Source organism: Corythoichthys intestinalis, chromosome 2 (assembly GCF_030265065.1).
Source record: "Corythoichthys intestinalis isolate RoL2023-P3 chromosome 2, ASM3026506v1, whole genome shotgun sequence".
Taxonomy (NCBI): domain Eukaryota; kingdom Metazoa; phylum Chordata; class Actinopteri; order Syngnathiformes; family Syngnathidae; genus Corythoichthys; species Corythoichthys intestinalis.
The window spans coordinates 27,648,086-27,667,730 of NC_080396.1; the positions used below are offsets into that span (position 1 = coordinate 27,648,086).

General features: G+C 40.5%; 2 protein-coding genes across 3 annotated transcripts; both read left to right on the forward strand.

Annotated features, from left to right (window-relative positions):
- Window positions 1–624: 624 nt before the first annotated feature.
- Window positions 625–10,605, forward strand: pwp2h (PWP2 small subunit processome component). The gene is made up of 21 exons (XM_057830214.1): window positions 625–776; window positions 1,201–1,313; window positions 1,373–1,467; window positions 1,568–1,667; window positions 2,145–2,288; window positions 3,361–3,496; window positions 3,603–3,841; window positions 3,959–4,102; window positions 4,178–4,248; window positions 4,320–4,456; window positions 4,756–4,904; window positions 4,985–5,132; window positions 5,226–5,376; window positions 6,930–7,110; window positions 8,004–8,151; window positions 8,237–8,345; window positions 8,564–8,629; window positions 8,700–8,918; window positions 9,035–9,185; window positions 9,254–9,328; window positions 10,412–10,605. Exons 1-21 carry the CDS (start codon window positions 759–761, stop codon window positions 10,578–10,580), a joined length of 2,763 nt encoding a protein of 920 aa, XP_057686197.1. The 5' UTR covers window positions 625–758; the 3' UTR covers window positions 10,581–10,605.
- Window positions 10,606–10,736: 131 nt separating this feature from the next.
- Window positions 10,737–18,892, forward strand: eed (embryonic ectoderm development). 2 transcript variants are annotated; one of them, XM_057830215.1, is made up of 13 exons: window positions 10,737–10,901; window positions 11,395–11,547; window positions 11,647–11,739; window positions 13,064–13,093; window positions 15,295–15,360; window positions 15,536–15,661; window positions 15,750–15,831; window positions 15,905–15,996; window positions 16,073–16,206; window positions 16,265–16,370; window positions 16,448–16,606; window positions 18,307–18,380; window positions 18,446–18,892. In XM_057830215.1, the coding sequence occupies exons 1-13, from the start codon at window positions 10,782–10,784 to the stop codon at window positions 18,570–18,572; spliced, it is 1,362 nt and encodes a 453-aa protein (XP_057686198.1). In that variant the 5' UTR covers window positions 10,737–10,781; the 3' UTR covers window positions 18,573–18,892. The 2 variants fall into 2 exon arrangements, with proteins under 2 accessions (XP_057686198.1, XP_057686199.1); XM_057830216.1 differs by lacking the exon at window positions 13,064–13,093.
- Window positions 18,893–19,645: the final 753 nt, after the last annotated feature.

A 19,645-nucleotide genomic window follows, 5' to 3' on the forward strand; every position in this document is an offset into this window, starting at 1 on the left:
GCTTGTGTTGTGGAGTGTTTTGAGCAACTAAAGTACGTAATTAAGCATACTGTCCATTAATAAGCCACCGCGCCCATCATTCAACAGTTCAATACAAGATTTAGGTTTGTGTTATTTATTGGAAAGGGTTGATTCTTTTTTTTTTTTTTTTTTCTTACAAGTTAACCTGTTGAGAAATTAATTTGTGCCTGTAAACATCCTACTTTGTTATTAATTAGTTGGTAATTAGTGTCATCAACATCTACCATGGATGTTATCTGAAATTGCAGCTTTTAAGTTCCTGTGCCTGATAGGCGGGCATTTGCATGTTCATTTCAGCCCAATCTATATGTATTCTAGGATTTGAGCATGATTCGTCATCCAGGACTTGGGCTATCATATGCCCTTTGCGTTATGTAAATTCTGATTTACAAAGCACTGCTTACAGGCACATCGTTTTTCTTTCACTATCCGTTATAACAATACATTCCTTCTTATACACACTCAAGTGCAGCTTCTTTGTGTTCACATAAAATAATTAAATTAGCTGGTAAATTTTTACAGGGCCCAACAAACTACTCAAGTGGAAGAATATTGGTCCGCCTTGCCGTGAGAGGGCGCAATTTTTAACATTTCTGACTAAAGCCAAGGCGGAAGTTCTAAGTGTCAACACAACGTAAACACGTGCGAGCATCGCTGGGCGAACAAGCATGTATGTCAAGACCTTTTTTAATGCTTCAATTCAGAGTTATAAAGAATTATACTGATCATATGAGAAAATGAAGTTCGCTTATAAGGTGAGTAAAAAAAAAAAAAAACATTGCTTGGCAATTATTATCAGAGATTGAATCACCAGAATGTCCTCTGTACCTCATCACTGATTTTGCCTGTTGCTTTTTGTCACATTTTTGCTTCATTATAATAATACTAATGTTGAATTCCGATATATACGTTAGTTCGGCCGACATGGCTAAATGCATGTTAGCAAACACTTTGCCCAAAATTGCACTACATAATCTTGACCTCTATTTTATATCGTGTCGTCGTCCGCGTAGGTTAAAAAAAAAAAAACATATGAACTAAATAAGGCATAGAAACTACAGGTCCGTTTTTTTGATATAGAGAGCAAATTGTTTGACAGCAACAAAGTGTTTCGGGTATGCTTTTAAACAAGCAGTTGATGAACATTCTGTGTCAACAAAAATATTTTTTCCCGTTAAGTTTTCAAATCTGCTTGGAGCCGTCTATCGTCAGGGGAATCTAAGTTTCTCTAAGGATGGCAACGCTGTAATCAGTCCTGTTGGAAACAGAATCACCATTTTTGACCTAAAAAAGTAAGTGTTATGTAATTTTTTTAAACACTGAAATGGAAATTAACAAATGATTCCTTCAGCAACACATCAGAGACTTTACCTGTCTCTACTGAAAAGAACATTACAAGCGTGGGGATCTCGCCTAATGGGAACTTGGCAATCGTGGTGGATGAAGGTAGGTTCACACATTTTACTTTTCACTAGTCCCTCCCCATTCCCCAGAAATGTGACGTTTAAACGGCAAAAAAAAAAAAAAAAATGCATGTTTTTCACAGATGGTGCAGCATTGCTGGTCAGTCTCATCACGCGTGCTGTCCTTCATCATTTTCACTTCCACAAACCTGTCCATAGCATCCGCTTTTCACCTGATGGCAGGTAAAGTAGTCTGAAGGATTTGTGCAGTGAAAGTAACCACAGCAATCGTGACAATACAAAAATAGAGTACAGGTCAAAGGTTTGAACACACCTTCTCATTTGTGCGCTTTCTTTATTTTCATGCCTATTTACATTGTAAATTCTTAATGAATAAAACTATGAATGAAGACGTGTGGAATTATGTACTGACAAAGCAAAAAAGGTGAAATAACTAAAAACACGTAACATATTCTAGTATTCTTAAAGTAGCCACTCTTTTCTCTGATTACTTTTTTGCACACTCTTGCCATTCTCTTGATAAGCTTCAAGAGGGAGTCACCTAAAATGTTTTTTGACTTCACAGGTTCAGAGTTGATTAGTGGAATTTATTGCTTTATGAATGGGGTTGGGACCTTCATTTGTGTTGCATTGAATAAGGCGTGTCCAGACTTTTGGCTGCTACTGTTTGTGATAAAATATCTATTTTTTTGTTTACAGGAAGTTTGTTGTCACCAAGGAGAATGTTGCATTACTGTACCATGCTCCTGGCAAGAAGAGAGAATTTAATGCTTTTGTGTTAGACAAAAGTTACTATGGTCCTTATGATGAAACAACTTGTATTGACTGGACTGACGACTCAAAGTAAGTCACACCCACATAACGAGTTGGCTGTCACTTAGGCTACGTTCATACTACAGGTCTTAATGCACGAATCCGATTTTTTCGTGTTTTTCCGACTCGAGTGAGGCATTAACTTGACGGTCTGAACGTGACAAGTCGCATAGAACTGGACCATTTCAAATCCGATCTGGGTCACTTTCGTATGTGGTTCAAATCCGATCTGGGCCACATTTTTCCAGACTGCTGCGGCGGTCTGTACTGTCCACTCTACCAAATCGGATTTCATGCAGCAATTACGTCATCAAATAGCGAGAGAGACGCTTACCGTAGCGGTGCTGCTGTGCGTTATTAGCACCTAGCTTGCAGTGAAGACGGCTTTTGGGGAAGGGCTGGGCTTGACAACAGTCATAAAAAATAAAAATGGGTTGAGGATAAACCTGAGAATGCTCAGTTTTCTCTTTGCTCCAAGTGAGCAATATTTCAACATTGCCTACACGGCCGAGAGTCGGGGCAAACTGCGCATATGTGTGTGTGACATGCAGGGACAGTGCGTGCATGCTATCGATCCATATAAACTTTGAATATAAGCCTAAACGAGGATTATTTATGTCTGTTATTTGTGTCCTCCTTTTGAAAAGCAAAATATGATATCCCTGGAATGACGGATGACGTGTGTCATTTGTTTTGATGCTTCTGCGCATGCGGGTCTTCATGCTCAGCGCGTGTCGGACTCCGAATTAGTGCGCATGCGTAATACTTGAACGGTCTCAATGGACAAAGTCAGTCTGAACAGGCACGCCAAAAAAAAGGATATGACAAAAAATCGGATTCGTGCATTAAGACCTGTAGTATGAACGTAGCCTTAGATTTTGAGTTCCATTATTTCAAACTACATTTTTGTGGTGGTCTCCTAATTGTCTAATGGTAAAAAAAAAACTATCATCGCTACCTAAAGCACAAAAATCTCTTTCAAATATGGTCGTCTGCACCACTTTTACACCTTCGCACTTTTGTAGTGATCGAACAGGCAAATTAGCGAGCACTATATGGGATAATAAAAATTCAGGTTGCTAAATATTATATTTTTCGCCAGGTGTTTTGTGGTGGGCAGCAAAGACATGTCCACATGGGTTTTTGGTGCTGAACGTTGGACAAATCTCATCTACTACTCACTGGGAGGACACAAGGATGTTATCGTTGGATGTTTCTTTGAGAAAGATAGTCTGGATGTAAGTGTTGTAGTTGTTTGCCTCCCATAAATAAATTTGAGTTGAGCATTAAAAGATCCTAAAAAAAATAATGGGAATTTGCATCATTGTACCTGTTGGCCTGTAGCTTTACACCGTGAGCCAGGACGGGACTCTTTGTATCTGGGAGAGTGACACTGAGCTGGACGCCCTCGTTTTGAAGAGTAAAGCTGACAAACCCAAGATTCCGAAACAGGGTGAAGATGAGGAAGATGATGAAGAAGAGGAAGCGGAAGGGACTCAAGAGGGGCAGATCATCAGAGGGAAAGCTCAATTGTCCAAAAATGAGGAGAAAACTAAGAATGTTCGATACAAGCAGATTAGCAAGTAAGTATACTGTACATCTATTAGGTTGACATTAGTCAAACTCAAGTTGTCTCACTCCTTGTACAGGATGCTGGCATGTGATGCACTTTTTAAAGATTTCTTCCTCTTCCCTTTTAGGCACTTCTTCAACAAGGAGCGTGACTTCAACAACCTGACGGCAGCAGCCTACCACAAAGCCACTCACATCTTGGTCACAGGTTTCGCGTCTGGAATCTTCCACCTGCATGAACTGCCAGAGTTTAACCTCATCCATTCACTCAGGTTAGAAACAGACGATAAGCAGTTAAAGCCTGCGAGTGATGTGTGATTTGAGAAGTAAAGTGTTTCTTCTTTTAGTATATCGGACCAGAAAATTGCTTCAGTGGCTCTAAACAGCTCCGGTGACTGGATTGCCTTTGGCTGCTCAGGTGAGATTTTTTTTTTTTTTTTTTTTGCATGGCACATGACTTTTGCTAGTTAACAGCTGCTGTGTTTCCAGGGATGGGTCAGCTTCTGGTCTGGGAGTGGCAGAGTGAATCATACGTCTTCAAACAGCAGGGACATTTCAACAACATGGCGTCTCTGGCTTACTCGCCAGACGGGCAGTACATCGCCACTGGAGGGGACGATGGCAAAGTATGTTCGAAAGAAGTGAACCTTTTGTGGAATACCAATTGTTACCACTTTTTTTGTCAAAGTGCATGAGATAGGTCAAAAGGAGTGTGTACCTGGTTGAAGTTTGACAAAGCTGTTGTGAGCCTCTCCCTGCACACGTGTTCTGTCCATGGTTATCTTTTTTTTCCCCATTTAGGAATCAGGGTTTGTGATAACGGTTTAAAATAATACTATAAGCAATCACAAAAGAGGGTATACTGTATCATATATTTGCTTTCATTCTTTCACTGGGTTTGGTGTTTCTTCTCAATTTTTGTCAGGTCAAAGTTTGGAACACCAACAGCTGCCTTTGCTTCGTCACCTTCACAGAACACACCAGCAGCATCTCCAATGTTGCTTTCACATCCAGTGGCTTTGTTGTAGTGAGCGCCTCTCTGGACGGGACGGTTAGAGCGTTTGACCTGCACAGGTAGCCGATCGTAACTCTTAATGAGAATACAGATATAAACAGTTTGTATGTGTAGACTTACATTTGCGCTTCTGCTTAAGGTACCGAAACTTCCGCACGTTCACGTCGCCTCGGCCTGCACAGTTTTCTTCCCTTGCAGTCGATGTCAGTGGGGAACTGGTGAGCGCAGGGGCTCAGGATTCGTTTGAGATCTTCCTGTGGTCAATGCAGACTGGAAGACTGCTGGAGGTGCGCAAACTGTACATCCTGAGTCAGTATTTACCCGAGAATTCAAATTTGAATGACTGTAAAACGTTTTCTGCGTATTTTCTTATTGGTCAGGTCTTAGGCGGTCACGAGGGACCCGTTAGTTGCTTGTGTTTCAGTCCAGTTCAGTCAATTCTAGCCAGTTCCTCGTGGGATCGGACCATCCGATTGTGGGACATGATGGACAGCTGGCAAGTGAAGGAGACACTTCACCTCACTGCTGATGGTAAACAATTATAATTAGAGCAAAAGGTAGCAGGCCTTGATTACTACATTTTGAGGTTGTTTGTGGCCAATTCTGGCTTGGAATTGAAATTTTTAACACTTTGTTTTTGCTTTCTTATACATTCAACTGACACCAGTTCTTTTCAATAATAGATAAAAAAAAAATTTCCTCTTTTTTGGTAACTTTTCAAATTAATCTTTGCCTAATGTCAAGGGCGGAGGTTTGGTCTCAACATTGGTAGGGACGATGTAACAGCATAACCTGCATGTACACTTTTTGCTGGAGACGGGACATTAATAAGACCAAACAGATTGGGTGAACGGGGGTCAGGGATACATTTCTGACAAATATGAACCTGATTAATTGTTTGGCTAAAAAATCAATGCAAAATAAATCTGTATTGACTTCTACTAACTTATATATGTATTAGTTCAAGTGATACATCGTGTGATTCAACCCTTTTTTTTTTTTTTTTTTTTTTTTTTTTTTACCAAAACCAACGACAGAAACATTTAGAAAACTTCCAGAATAAATGTCTGGATTCTTTTTTGTTTTTAGCAAATTTAAATTGCAATATTTGAACAGGATTTAAATTATATTAACATACACAATAATCTCTTAACTATCCAGGAATGAAAAAAATAATTGTCTTAAACCCGCTCAACATTGTCAGTCTAAATAAATAAAACTTAAAAAACGCCTGTTAGGGAATATCAAAATAAAAATAGAACTTTCCTTCAGGTAAAACACTACTGCTTTTGTCCACAAACACAACCAAACTGAACACAAAATGAAAGCTCCTTTGGGCTGGTTTAAGACCACATAAATTAACCAAAAATGAAAATTGGGGAGCAGGGGTTAAACCTCGGTTCCCTACATTTCTCACAATTAACATTAACAGTAGAAAACAAACTGAAGGACACTTCTCTCTAAGCAGCTTCCTACTCGAGTTTTGCCGGTTAGCAAATTCATACAGTTTAATGTTATGATAACTCTGATGCAGGTCGGACTTTCATTAGCAAAATTAGTGGTGTGTTCCCTACCTCCACAACATTGACGTCTTTTTACATTACTTACAGTGGTTGCTGCTTCTGCTGGCCGAAGTAAAATGCTAATATCCCTCGTCGTCGAATGGGGCAGAGGAGGCGGCATGCTGTCGACATGTTGTATTTCTTTCTGGGCTGTGAGTGCGTGTGGGGGGGGGGTCATGTCATCGGCTAATCAAACGTGTGTTTGAGGGGGAAAAAATGGACTGGCACATTCAGCAAGTGAAAAGAGGATAAATGTCAGCCTGAACACAATGAAAGTAATTCACTTAATAATGGAAGGGTCAATTCTATCCATACAACATACGGAAAGACAATCTAAATGACCTATATCACTGAGCACATGATATAATGCCAATGAGGTTGCTTAAAAGTTGGTGGGGACAATTTGAGCGCCCTGAAAAGTTGATAGTGTCATTTCCCTACCGCAAATCTACACCCTTGCTTAATGTGCATTTAAAATGTTTTATAATGCTTTTTTAAATTTGTTTTGTTTTGTCACCTCAGCTTTGTCGGTAGCTTACCGACCTGATGGTCAAGAATTGGCAGTGGCTACTCTAAATGGCGAAATATCTTTCTGGAACCCCCACACCGCTGCCCAGGTCGGCTCAGTGGCAGGACGTCATGACCTGGAGACGGGCCGCAAGGAGACTGATAAAGTCACCGCTAAACAAATGTCCAAGGCCAAGTGAGATTCTAGACTGCATCCTTTCTTCGTGTCTCTATGGCTACGTTCATACTAAAGGTCTTAATGCACGAATCCAATTTATTCGTGTTTTTCCGACTCGAGTGAGGCATTAACTTGACTGTCTGAACGTGACAAGTCGCATAGAACTGGACCATTTCAAATCAGATCTGGGTCACTTTCGTATGTGGTTCAAATCCGATCTGGGCCACATTTTTCCAGACTGTCGCGGCGGTCTGTACTGTCCAGTCTCTCAAATCGGAATTCATGCAGCAATTACGTCATCAAAAAGCGAGAGAGACGCCACCGTAGCGGGGCAGCTGTGCGTTATTGGCACCTAGCTTGCCGTGGAACACGTCATTTTAGGAGGAGTCGGACTTGACAACAGTCATAAAAAAAATATTAGTTGAGGATAAGCCTGAGAACGATCGGTTTTCTGTCTGATCCATATAAGCAATACTTCAACATTGCTTACGTGGCCGAGAGTCGGGGCAAACTGAGCGTATGTGTGTGTGTGACATGCACGGACAGTGCGTGCATGCTATCGATCCATATACTTTGAATATAAGCCTAAACTGGGATTATTTATGTCTGTTATGTGTGTCCTCTTTTTAAAAAGCAAAATGTGATATCCCTGGAATGACGGATGACAGCCAGCATGTGTGCTCATTTGTTTTGATGCTTCTGCGCATGCGGGTCGTCTTGCTCATCGCTTGTCGGACTGCGAATTAGTGCGCATGCGTAATACTTGAATGGTCTCAATGGACAAAGGCAGTCTGAACGGGCACGCCAAAAAAACAGATATGACAAAAAATCGGATTCGTGCATTAAGACCTGTAGTATGAACGTAGCCTAAGTGTCAGTGGATGCTAAAATTTCACGTTTACTGTAACTAGGTGCTTCACATCACTGTGTTACTCTGCTGACGGGGAGTCCATTCTGACTGGTGGCCAGTCCAAGTTTGTCTGCATCTACAACGTCAAGGAACAGATGCTCCTAAAGAAGTTTGAGATCTCATGCAACTTGTCGTTTGACGCCATGGAGGTATTACTGCACGTTAAGCTTAATTGAAAACGTGCTATTATGAAAACAGTGGTGTTTGATGGGGGTGCTTGCATTCTACTTTTAGGAGTTTCTGGATAGGCGTAAGATGACAGAGTTTGGGAGCCTTGCTCTGGTGGACGAGGGGGCTGGTGACAAAGATGGAGTTAGCATTAGTCTCCCAGGGGTGAGGAGGGGTAAGAGGTCACCTTTGAAGATCAAGACGAATTATTGACATCATTGTCTCTAACAAAGATGGAAGATAAGTTTGTTTTGAGGATAAAGTAAAAGTTACAAATGTGGCTAAGGTCAGAGTAGACATTCTTAAATATACTGTAGGTGTACTGATGATGACCTTTTTGTTTTGCATCCTAATGCTTAAAGAACATCCTGTCTGCATTTTTTCTCCCCAAAGGTGATATGAGTTCCCGACACTTTAAGCCAGAAATTCGCGTCAGCTCGCTGCGGTTCTCTCCAACGGGTATGTGACAGAAAGAATCCATTTCGGGTGTATGATGAAAAGACCTAGGAGTCTGTACTTCCTATTTCAGGGCGCAGCTGGGCAGCCACAACAACCGAGGGCCTGCTTATCTACTCCCTTGACGGCTCTCTCGTTTTTGACCCCTATGATCTTGATCTAGACGTAACACCAGTGAGCATACGCACACAGCTGCGGCTTAAGGAGTGGGCAGCTGCCATCATTTTGGCATTCCGTCTCAATGAAAAAGCCCTCAAACAGGAGGTGCTGGAGGCAGTGCCGCATGAGCAAAGTGAGTGAATTACAGTGGGGTCTACTGTCATTCCTACACTGCCACACCTGTTTTTATTTGAATTTTTAAACTGTATAACCAGTAATTTTACATCATATATAATGTTTCCATTTCAGTCCAAGTTGTTTGTGGCACACTCCCTGACATATATGTTGAGAAGTTGCTAGGCTTTATAGCAGAATGCTTGGAGAAGTCAGGTCACCTGCAGTTCTACATGACATGGGCTCAGAGCTTACTCATGCTGCATGGACAAAAACTGAAAAACAGGTATGCTACTGGTACCACTTTAGTTGATGAGCGTAGTACAAGATCTCACAGTGGTGTTTGATTTGTAGGTCAGGAGCCATTCTACCCACACTGCAAGCTTTGCAGAAAAGCATCCAGAGACACTGGGACAACCTGTCTAAACTGTAAGTATTATCATCATCATTATTTGGGGAAAACCTATTATTTATTTGTGTACTTTTAGGCTAGGTTCATACTACAGGTCTTAATGCACAAATCCGGTTTTTAGCCATATCTGTTTTTTGGGGTGCCCGTTCAGACTGCCTTTGTCCATTGAGACCGTTCAAGTATCACGCATGCGCACTAATTTGCAGTCCGAGATGCGCTCAGCAAAGACACCCGCATGCGCAGAAGCATCAAAACAAATTGCACATGCTAGCTGTATGTCATTCTAGAGTGATCATATTTTGAATTTCCAAAAAGAGGACACAAATAACATACATTAATAATCCCCATGTAGTCTTATATTTAAAGTTTATATGGACTGATAGAACGCATACACGCACACACATGAGCCTTGACGCGTGTGCGTGAAATGACGTGGGTGCATCAGTTTGCCCCGACTCGGCCGTGTGCAATATTGAAATATTGCTCATTCGGCGCACAGAATGAACATTGAAAATTGTAAGGCTTATTCTTTTCTTCATTTTATTTATTTATGACTGTGGTCAAGCCCGCTTTGTGCTTAAGGCAGAGTTCAAGCTAGGCGCTAATGCCTACATGGCTGCCGTCCTCCGTGCCTCTTGCTCTTTGCCGACGTAATTGCTGCATTAATTCCGATTTGGGAGTCTTGACAGTTCAGACCGCCAGTCACGTTCTGAAAAAATGTGGCCCAGATCGGATTTGAACCACATACGAAAGTGACTCAGATCGGATTTGAAATGGTCCACTTCTATGTGACTTGTCCCGTTCAGACCATCAAGTTAATGCCTGACTCGAGTCGGAAAAACACGAAAAAATCGGATTCGTGCATTAAGACCTGTAGTATGAACCGAGCCTTAGTTATATCAAGCACATTCCTTTCGATATGAAATGTGCCATCCATGTGCCTAAGGGAAACCATACATACAGTGGGGAGAACAAGTATTTGATACCCATTGGCAGTGTATCAAATACTTGTTCTCCCCACTGTATGACCAACTGATACTCCTGTTCTATGTGCATTGACATATTAAAGCTAATTCCAAATATTATTCAAATTTTTGTAGCTGCGACTTCAATCTGTACAACATTCGATATGCGGTGGCCTTGTCTAAGCAAAGGGGTATGAAGAGGGCAGCACATCAGGAGAACAGTGAGGAAGAGGAGGATGAACAACTGTCTGAAGAGATGAGCCAAGCCTCTTTAGATGATGAAGAGATGTCTGTGATTGTGTAGACTGTATCAATGTTTTTTTTTTTTTTTAATAAATGTATATGTTTCACATTCATGTTTTAAGTGTTATTATTTTTGAAAAGGCCCTTCGCGTATTACAAAAACCTCTCAGTGATAGCTTTACGTGTTGGAATTGAACTACCATTCCCAGCAGCCCTTGCGGGGACTGAGGCCGCCGAGCGGAAAAGGCGGAGTTGCAGTAACATGAGGGAAAATAAGAACATGTCTGAGTCCCTCTTTCAAGCGGGAAAAGAAGTACCGGTCAAGAAACACAAGCTAAGCAGTGATGAGAACAGTAACCCAGATTTGTCAGGGGACGAGAACGTAAGTGGTCAGCTGTTGTTTTATTTCTCGACCGACATGAGTCAACTGTGTTAACACTGAGGTGGTTTAGCTGCCTCGTGCTATAGTAGCCGAGCGTGAAAAGCTAGCTTGACTCCTTATACGAGTAGTAAATTTAAATTTCGTTTTTATTTTATTATTTTACTTTTAATAACATGGCTTTAAAACGGAGCGACTGTCTTTCGTGTGTATTTTCCACAGTACTTATTATCTTGAATTTGTTTTGTATCCACCAGCAATCAAATCATTGCTGATGGTAGCTGTAGCACACTTGTTAGCACAAGTTACGACCCAACTCCTAACTAATCCACTGTTAACTACTCAAATTGCTAAATTTTATATCATGAGTAACTTGTCGTTTGGCGTCCTGTATGTACTATGTGTGCAATGCGGCTTTACCCAATGCATCTTCTGGCTTTCATCTTTCATTCAACGACTGTGCTATATCGTTGGCTGAGTATGTGTTGTGTGTCAGGATGATGCTGTCAGCGTTGAAAGTGGCACCAACGCAGAGCGCCCTGACACGCCCACCAACACCTCCAACGCCCCAGGCAGGAAGAGCTGGGGCAAGGGCAAATGGAAGTCCAAAAAATGCAGATACTCTTTCAAATGTGTCAACAGCCTACGAGTGAGAGCACACAGAATTTAATTTTTGTATTCCTAAAGCCTTGCCTTGTATGTAACATGCTACCTATAAACTCAAGTCAAAAAATGATGGATTTTGCAGGAAGACCATGGCCAACCTTTGTTTGGAGTGCAGTTCAATTGGCACAGTAAGGAGGGAGACCCGCTGGTGTTTGCCACAGTTGGGAGCAACAGGGTGACGAATCTTGCACATTTTAACAGTTAATAGAAAGCCACTAAAATCTTGGGTGATAAGGATTGAGCCATGCTAGGAATAGCAAAAGTCTGTGTTTACCTGATTCTTCCCATCCCCCAAAGACTAATTTTTTCGCACAAAAGATTCTCAAAGGTTTTCACAGTCCTCACAGTTCACGAAAATCTTCGCCATCCACTAGTCTAGACCTCCCGCCCATACCAACTGATAGTTAGTATGGGCGGGAGGTCTAGACTAGAGGAGTTCCAAAAACATCGATTATTACATGCATCGCGATTCGACACGTGACGATTCGATTACGATTCATAAAGGCTCAAAAACGATTTTCCCTCAGAAATTTATGACAGCTGCTCGTAGCGGAACAAAATTCAAGACACGTCTGCCGTCCGGACACCTTTAACGGACGCACGCACGTTATAATGGGTGCTGCCTGTAACTGAGAGAGAGATTTACTCTTTTTCAAAAGACTGGAAAATAAATTTGTGTATGAGACAGGAGGAGCAGAAGCGCGCCGGCTCGCCTGCGCATGTTATTTTTTAGAGCGAGAGGGGAATAGAGCAGGCATGAAAATGTCTCACCTTTCGGCGAAATTCGCCGTTTTGAAGTCAAAAAGGATGACCTACGTGAATCGTGTAGATCCGAGGAGAAAACGTTTAAGGGGGTTGGGGGGGTTCGGGTGTAGGCATGTGCTGGTTACCTTCACGGTTTACCATGCTATGAAAACGTGGCGGTTACAAAACCACTAAAATTTTCCGTCATACAGTAGTACGTATTCGTTATTTTTCATGTGTCGAAAATGCAGCCAGAAGTGGCTTGGCGCGGCAGCACTTACCCCTTCCTCTTTTTGATGCTGTGAGTGTCAGTGACGCTATTCCAGCAAACCCAAAAAGAAACACTCCAAACGCAAGGCGTAAATTCTTCAATTTATTGATCTCTCAAATCGTGGTAACTGAAATATACCAAATGAATACATTTAAAACGTTGTACAATCGTATTTTTCCACGTGTGAGTCGCTTCAACAGTTTAGCTTCATTAAAACGTTCGCCAAAAACAAAACACACATTTTCCTTTCAAATTCAATACACAAAGTTACTAAAAACTTACAAAGACGAATGATAGTCAAGGCTTAGTTAGGAGAGCAACTTCATTGAGGTTAATCACAGCCGCTGAGAGAGAATCAAGTTTGTATGTGGGGAGGAGAAAAAGAGCGTCAAAGATCGCTAATTGCGACAGATGATCTTGTCCTAAGAACAAATTCACGTTCGCTGGACGAGGTGAGGTCTCACTCCCAATTTTTTTTTTTTAGATGAATGCATTCGCCAGCATATTGAATTTGGTGAGTAATGGTTTTAATCGTTTTCATATTTTGCGGTATGACAAAGTTACTGCCGTTTGTTGCAGCTTGCGTTGAACACTGCCAGGGCGTCCGGTGAAAAAATTGCTCCCGTTAAGGTCGCGTCAAGCTTGTGTAATTAACGGTAATTATAAAAGCAGTGTTGTCAGTAACGCGTTATGTGAGTAATGCGTAACTGTAATCTGATTACTTTCTTTCAGTAAAGAACAATCTAACGCGTTCATTTTTCTAAATCAGTAATCTGAGTAAAATTACTTTCCTTGATGCCTGTGCATTACTATTTTGTTATTGCCCCATAATGTATGTAGAATGAAGAATACTGTAGTCATGGGAGTGACATCACATGTCACATTTTCTAATCAAGGATGGGGAAAAAAAAGGGTCACGTGTATTACCATGATGCGTGAGCCGTGAGCGCTGGGAGTTTGCGGCCAAAACAACACAGCCTTGCTTCCTTGCCAGGATGCAATGAAATAGGCAGGAGATATACTACAAACGGCTGCATTTGCACACTGGAAACACAGCCATTACGTCACATTTTTGTCCAGTAAAGATGACAAAAATATCTCCGTGCGCTGCGAACTTTGCGCTGGCTCAAAAAGACTGTCGACCGCTATAAGCATCCAATTCAAGCACCACTTGGAATTACAGCACAACAGGTAACACGAAAGCCAGGACTTTTTGATACTGCTCGTGCTCAATCCTCGGTTCAAGCTCAGTTGTTGTTGAAGGTTTTGAAAGCTTAGGTTTAAAGAAATTCTAAATATCCATCTTGCCTCCTCAGCTGTAGTTTTGGCTAAGCAATGCAAACGGCTGTCTCTAAGGTGCTATCGTCACATGATCTGTTCGAAAAATAATTTGGACCCATTATGAAATAGTTTGAAGGATTCTTGTTCATTTCATTCATTTTTGTTGTTTATTTTATTGCTCTAAAACTTTTATAGACAACATTTTAATGGCCATATTCAATGGTCTTTATTTTAAAGGGGAAGCAGAATTTTTTACAATAGGCTTAATCTTTGAGTTAGCCGGGGTTTAATTAGTCGTTGGAGTTGATTTGAACAAATTCTGCGCAGTTTGCCAGTTATTTGTTAGTTTCAGGGGTCCGGAGTGGCTAAGCTAGTGCGAGTCAATGGTGGTTGAAATCAACTCCTTCAACTAATTAAACCCCCGCTCGAATATTAAGCCTTATGTGAAAAATTAAAATGGTCAAATTCGCCACATGTAGGACTTTTCGCCGACAGAGGACATTTTGGCAGAACGCCGGAACATATTTCCTCCACACCTCTCTCACCTTTTTAACCCCTGACCCATTTTCATGCCTGATAGAGATAGTTGGTTGCGCCTCGTCTTTCAGATGTCTAGCTGTAGTTTCAAGTCATGTCAATTGAAAAATGTCCTTAGTGTTTTGCTAAGACCCGTGTGCGTCTACAAGAGGTGAATACACGAACCCTCTTGTTCTGTTTAGCCTTTATTGTTGTTGTTTTTGAGGTGTTAATAGTTAGCGCCAAGCGCTAAGCTAATTAGCTAATTCGCAAACGTGTATTTCTTTCATATGCAGAACGTGTAAAACCATGATTAAGTACAGCGGTAACACTATAAACATGCGAAATAGTACAGAAATCTGTGAAAACAAAGTCTATTGGTTAGAAGGCTTATTTCAAAGACACTTTGTTTCCAGAAAATGTGGAATTCATTCCACCTGTGTAAATTTTATTGTATTGTTGAGTGAAATAAGTACTCCCTTTAAAATGGTAAATTTTTTTGCACTTTCCTGTAAAAATAAATAAATAAAAAAGCAGCTTAAGGGCAGCTTTATGTTGTATGGGCATGTTTCCATCGTTCCTGTTGAATCATTAGGATATTATAAATAAATAATGGACACAAATTTATTTGTCTACTATATTGATTTGTAATGTAAGATGCATCGATAATCGTGATAATAATGATAACCGTGATCATCGTCAATACCGTGATCATCGTTCAAGAATCGAATCGTAGCCCCCTGAATCGTAATCGAATTGAATCGTGGGGTGCCGAAGATGGCACACCCCTACTAACTAAATAAATCATGTTCTATTTGTGTCAAGATTTAGAACAAATGAATTTAAATACTGTTGCATGATTATGTGAATTCACTCTACAATTAAGGGAAATAGTAATGGCTGTCATCTGCTCCCCAGGTTACGCTTTATGAATGTCACTCTCAAGGAGAAATCAGACTCCTTCAGTCTTATGTTGATGCTGATGTATCCTTGCCTCATCTTTGCCACAATGTCTGTTATGAAGTTGCATTGTCAAGTCTTTTGTGTGGTCTTACAAGTGATTATTAAGAGCCTTTGTTTGAAATCCTATAACAGCGAAAGTTTGCTGTATTGTGCAGTTAAAATGAATCATAGTTTTCTTAACTGAAGTCCCACACAGGCCGATGAGAACTTCTACACATGTGCGTGGACCTACGACACCAACACCAGTCACCCCCTGTTGGCTGTAGCCGGGTCGCGAGGAATAATTCGAATTATTAACCACATCACGATGCAGTGCATCAAGGTTGGCTTTTTTTTTTTTTTTTTTTAATTTCCCTCAGAAATATGCTCACAATGACTTCTCAGTAAAGCCTTGGTATTCTCTTACGCAGCATTATGTAGGTCATGGAAATGCAATTAATGAGCTGAAGTTTCACCCTCGGGACCCAAATCTTCTCTTGTCAGTCAGCAAAGGTACCGTTTCATCCCTACAGTACAAAATCTTGTACGGGTTTTGATTTAATTGCTTGAATTCATGTGTCTGCAGATCATGCCCTTCGTCTTTGGAACATACAGACGGACACATTAGTGGCCATATTTGGTGGAGTGGAAGGTCACAGAGATGAAGTCTTGAGTGCTGTAGGTTTTGTTCTCTCACCCTTAATCTCACAGAAACTATAAACTCATGTTATTTTGTTTTTCAATCCCACTTCAGGATTTTGACCTCCTGGGTGAAAAAATAATGTCATGTGGGATGGACCACTCACTTAAACTTTGGCGAATTAACTCTGAGAGAATGCAAAAGGCCATCCGCGGATCGTATGAATACAACCCCTCAAAGACAAATAGGTAACACCAGAAGAAAACTGACAACTTGCTATTTTCAAGCATTTTGTTTTCTTTTCAGGCCTTTCGTGTCACAGAAAATCCACTTTCCCGACTTTTCCACAAGAGACATCCACAGAAATTATGTAGACTGTGTGCGGTGGCTAGGGGACCTCATTCTTTCAAAGGTAAAAGTCCTAATTGACATGAATGAGTCTGGTGTCCCTTTAACCACGCTTGCTTTCTTTTATGTGTCTCTTTGTAGTCGTGTGAAAATGCCATTGTGTGCTGGAAACCAGGAAAAATGGAGGATGATATTGATCACATCAAACCAAATGAATCAAATGTCACCATCCTCGGACGTTTCGATTACAGCCAGTGTGACATCTGGTACATGCGTTTCTCCATGGACTTCTGGCAGAAGGTGAAGTGCAGTTTTGCAATTTTTGGATTGTCTGAATGACAAATCTTTAGGCAATATTCCAGCTTCAGTTTGCAAAATAATTCTCATAATGTTTTTCATAATCACATATGGATACATTATGCAAGTGAAGTGTTTTACTTTAAGTGAATCCCTTTATTGATTTTAAAAAATAATGCTTAAATGACATGTTGGTACCTACCCCTCTTAAAGGGAACCACGGAAAGAGACATTTCCATGTGACCGCACCGCCCTGCGACATCAACAACACCTACTAGTTAAACTAATTTTACAAATTTTATTAAAACGACAATATTAACTCATTCACTCTCAGCCATTTTCACCGGAGCAAGACCCTTCGCTCCCGGCCATTTTACTGGATTTTGACTGATTTTGCAAGGCCCACAGAAAATTCTGTTCTATTGCTATACACACATAGAACCCACCGTAAGAAAGATTAGACTCTCTTCTTTCAGCAGGAAAAAAAGTAAGTTCATATCTTTTTCCATTCTTTAGAAATTGGCATTAGAAAATAGGTTAGTGTGAGCAATTTTCCAATTTCTGATGAAAAAAACTGAGAAATTGAGCTTTTTGTGAAATCACACATTTCAAACATAACTTTGACTTTAACACAGCTATTTTTTGCTTTAGTTACATCCCAAACATCTGAATGTTTTCCTTTTACAAAATAACAGAAATAACAAGACAAATAGAGCTTTTCATAGCAAATTAACAATTTATTTACACATAACTAACTGAAAGATGACGCTATTGTGGCCGCGACAGCCAGTTAAACTTTTCCCTCATCGCTGCCTGTTTCAAAAAGATAAATTTTTTTGAGTCTTTGCAGGCTCTGCTTGCGAGCAGCACGAACTCAATGGCATCTAGTGGTCCCGGTTGTTCTGCTCGGTCGTCCAGCGCCTGGCATCCCGGGTGTCCTACCGGTTGTTCTGCTCGGCCTGGCATCCATTCGGTCGTCTTCCACTGGCGCCCTGTCTTTGCGGCTTGGCCGTTCGTTGCCGTTGAATAGGGTTCCGGGTCTTACTGAATGCGCTACTGCCTTCCAGTGGCCAGTTTTATCACTTTAAAATGGATTTTCAGCTTTGTGCTTTGGAGCTAAATTGAATCACAACCCAGAGATGTCTCTTTTGGAAAAAAAAAAGACATACAAATTCGTCTTTGGGACTCTAAAACAATTAAAAATAGAACATATTTATATGTTTTTGGGAACAAATGAGTTTGGGGTTTTAATATCAAATTATTAAAACTCGTACTAACATTTAACTTTGGAACTACATGTATTTCTATCCGTGGTTCCCTTTAACAAAGCTGACACATAAAAAGTAGTGGGCACCTGCTCATCAGTTTACGTTTTTATTCTAGTCACGGTACAACATTTGTCCTGTCTCCCATGTCTTTGGACACCGCATAAATTATTCTCACCTTCATGCTGTTTGGAGTCACTCCGCCATTGTCTGTCAAACTGGATGCACCGAGATGTTGACGCAGCACACTGCGTCTGAAATAAAACATTTCTAATTCAAGTGCGGAGGTGGTAGCAACTGTGAACCTCCCACCCACCTTGCAGACCTGTGGTAGCTCATGCACAATGATTTGGTTTATTAACTGTAGTCTATGTTTATTTTTAAGGTCTGTTTTTTTTTTTGTGCGTGTGTGTGCTCATCCTTCCTTCTTTTTGCAAGATGTTGGCCTTAGGTAACCAGGTGGGAAAGCTCTATGTTTGGGACCTCGAAGTGGAGGATCCACACAAAGCCAAGTAAGTTGATTGAGAAAATGGGTTGTTGAATCTTTATGTCTAACAGAATGTGGTCTCGTCTCTAGATCTACCACGCTCACACTCCCCAAATGCACATCAGCCATCCGTCAAACCAGCTTCAGCCGCGACAGCAGTATTTTGATTGCTGTGTGTGACGACGCCTCTATCTGGCGCTGGGACCGGCAACGCTGAATTGTTCCAAACCATGTCAACTGTTTCTAAGTTTTTTCAATGCAATTTTGTTTTGTATGAAGTATAAACATTTTACTACATTCCTTTCAAATGTTTTTAAGTGTCAGCTTTTCACAACTTGACATGATTGAAAAAAATGTTCCCTGAATCACCACGATGAGTAATTAGGAGAGATTAAATGTTATTCAGGTAGAAACTTTTCGAGTAGTTGCCCTCTAATAATTACATTGGAAAATATTTTCCTCTGTAGGGTGCTTGTATTTGAGTATACTGTATGTGGACTTGAATAAACTTATTTTTATACACAATTTGGAATATTTCCTTGAATTGAATTCTGTAAAAAATCATGATGCAACAGATTTAGATGATCCTCTGGCCCATCAAGGAACACCATGATTTGTTTTAGTTTTTACATTGTACCTTTAACAGGCTAGTTTTAACACTGTATAGGGCACTCGTTAAACTTAAGAAAAACGTCCTAGCCAAAATATTGCCCAAACACAAATCAACTTACTTCAATCAAAAAAGTTGCTAAAATTTAAAAAAAAAAAAAAAAAAATCAAAAATAGCTTTCACATGCATTTTTTTTTGTTTCGTTATGTTTAGTTATTTTTGCATTCACTTTTTTTTTTTTTTTTTTTTTTTTTTTATTGAAGCGACTTTTTATTGAAAATATATATTTTGATTGAAGCAACTTTTTTTTTTATTGGTGTAACTTTTTTTTTAATTGAATAATAAAGACACAAATCTACCCCCATATAGCTCCGCCCAGGGGATACAATTTTTAATGGGGTAACTACATTGGCACGACACCGGCGGGCGTACCATATTCAATGGATGCCGATCTTGGCGAAAAGTATTGCCAAAGCAGCCTGATTTAGAATTCCCCTCAAGAATGATGGGAAACAAAAACACTCATTGTCAACGTATTATTATAAATATTCTTGTAAGTTAATTTTATTGCTGACACTGCGTTTCGGGGTCATCGACATGTTGTGCCCCCCCCACCCCAAAAGTCAAACTTTGCCTATGTACCTCAAATCGTTCAGATACAGTGGGGCAAATAAGTATTA

Coding starts and splice junctions, on each gene's coding strand:
- pwp2h (XM_057830214.1), top strand. Junction 3,842..3,958: donor CGATACAAGCAGATTAGCAA/GTAAGTATACTG, acceptor CTTCCCTTTTAG/GCACTTCTTCAACAAGGAGC. Junction 4,457..4,755: donor CTGGAGGGGACGATGGCAAA/GTATGTTCGAAA, acceptor AATTTTTGTCAG/GTCAAAGTTTGGAACACCAA.
- eed (XM_057830215.1), top strand. CDS start 10,782: ATGAGGGAAAATAAGAACATGTCTGAGTCCCTCTTTCAAGCGGGAAAA. Junction 10,902..11,394: donor ATTTGTCAGGGGACGAGAAC/GTAAGTGGTCAG, acceptor GTTGTGTGTCAG/GATGATGCTGTCAGCGTTGA. Junction 16,607..18,306: donor CCATGGACTTCTGGCAGAAG/GTGAAGTGCAGT, acceptor TCTTTTTGCAAG/ATGTTGGCCTTAGGTAACCA.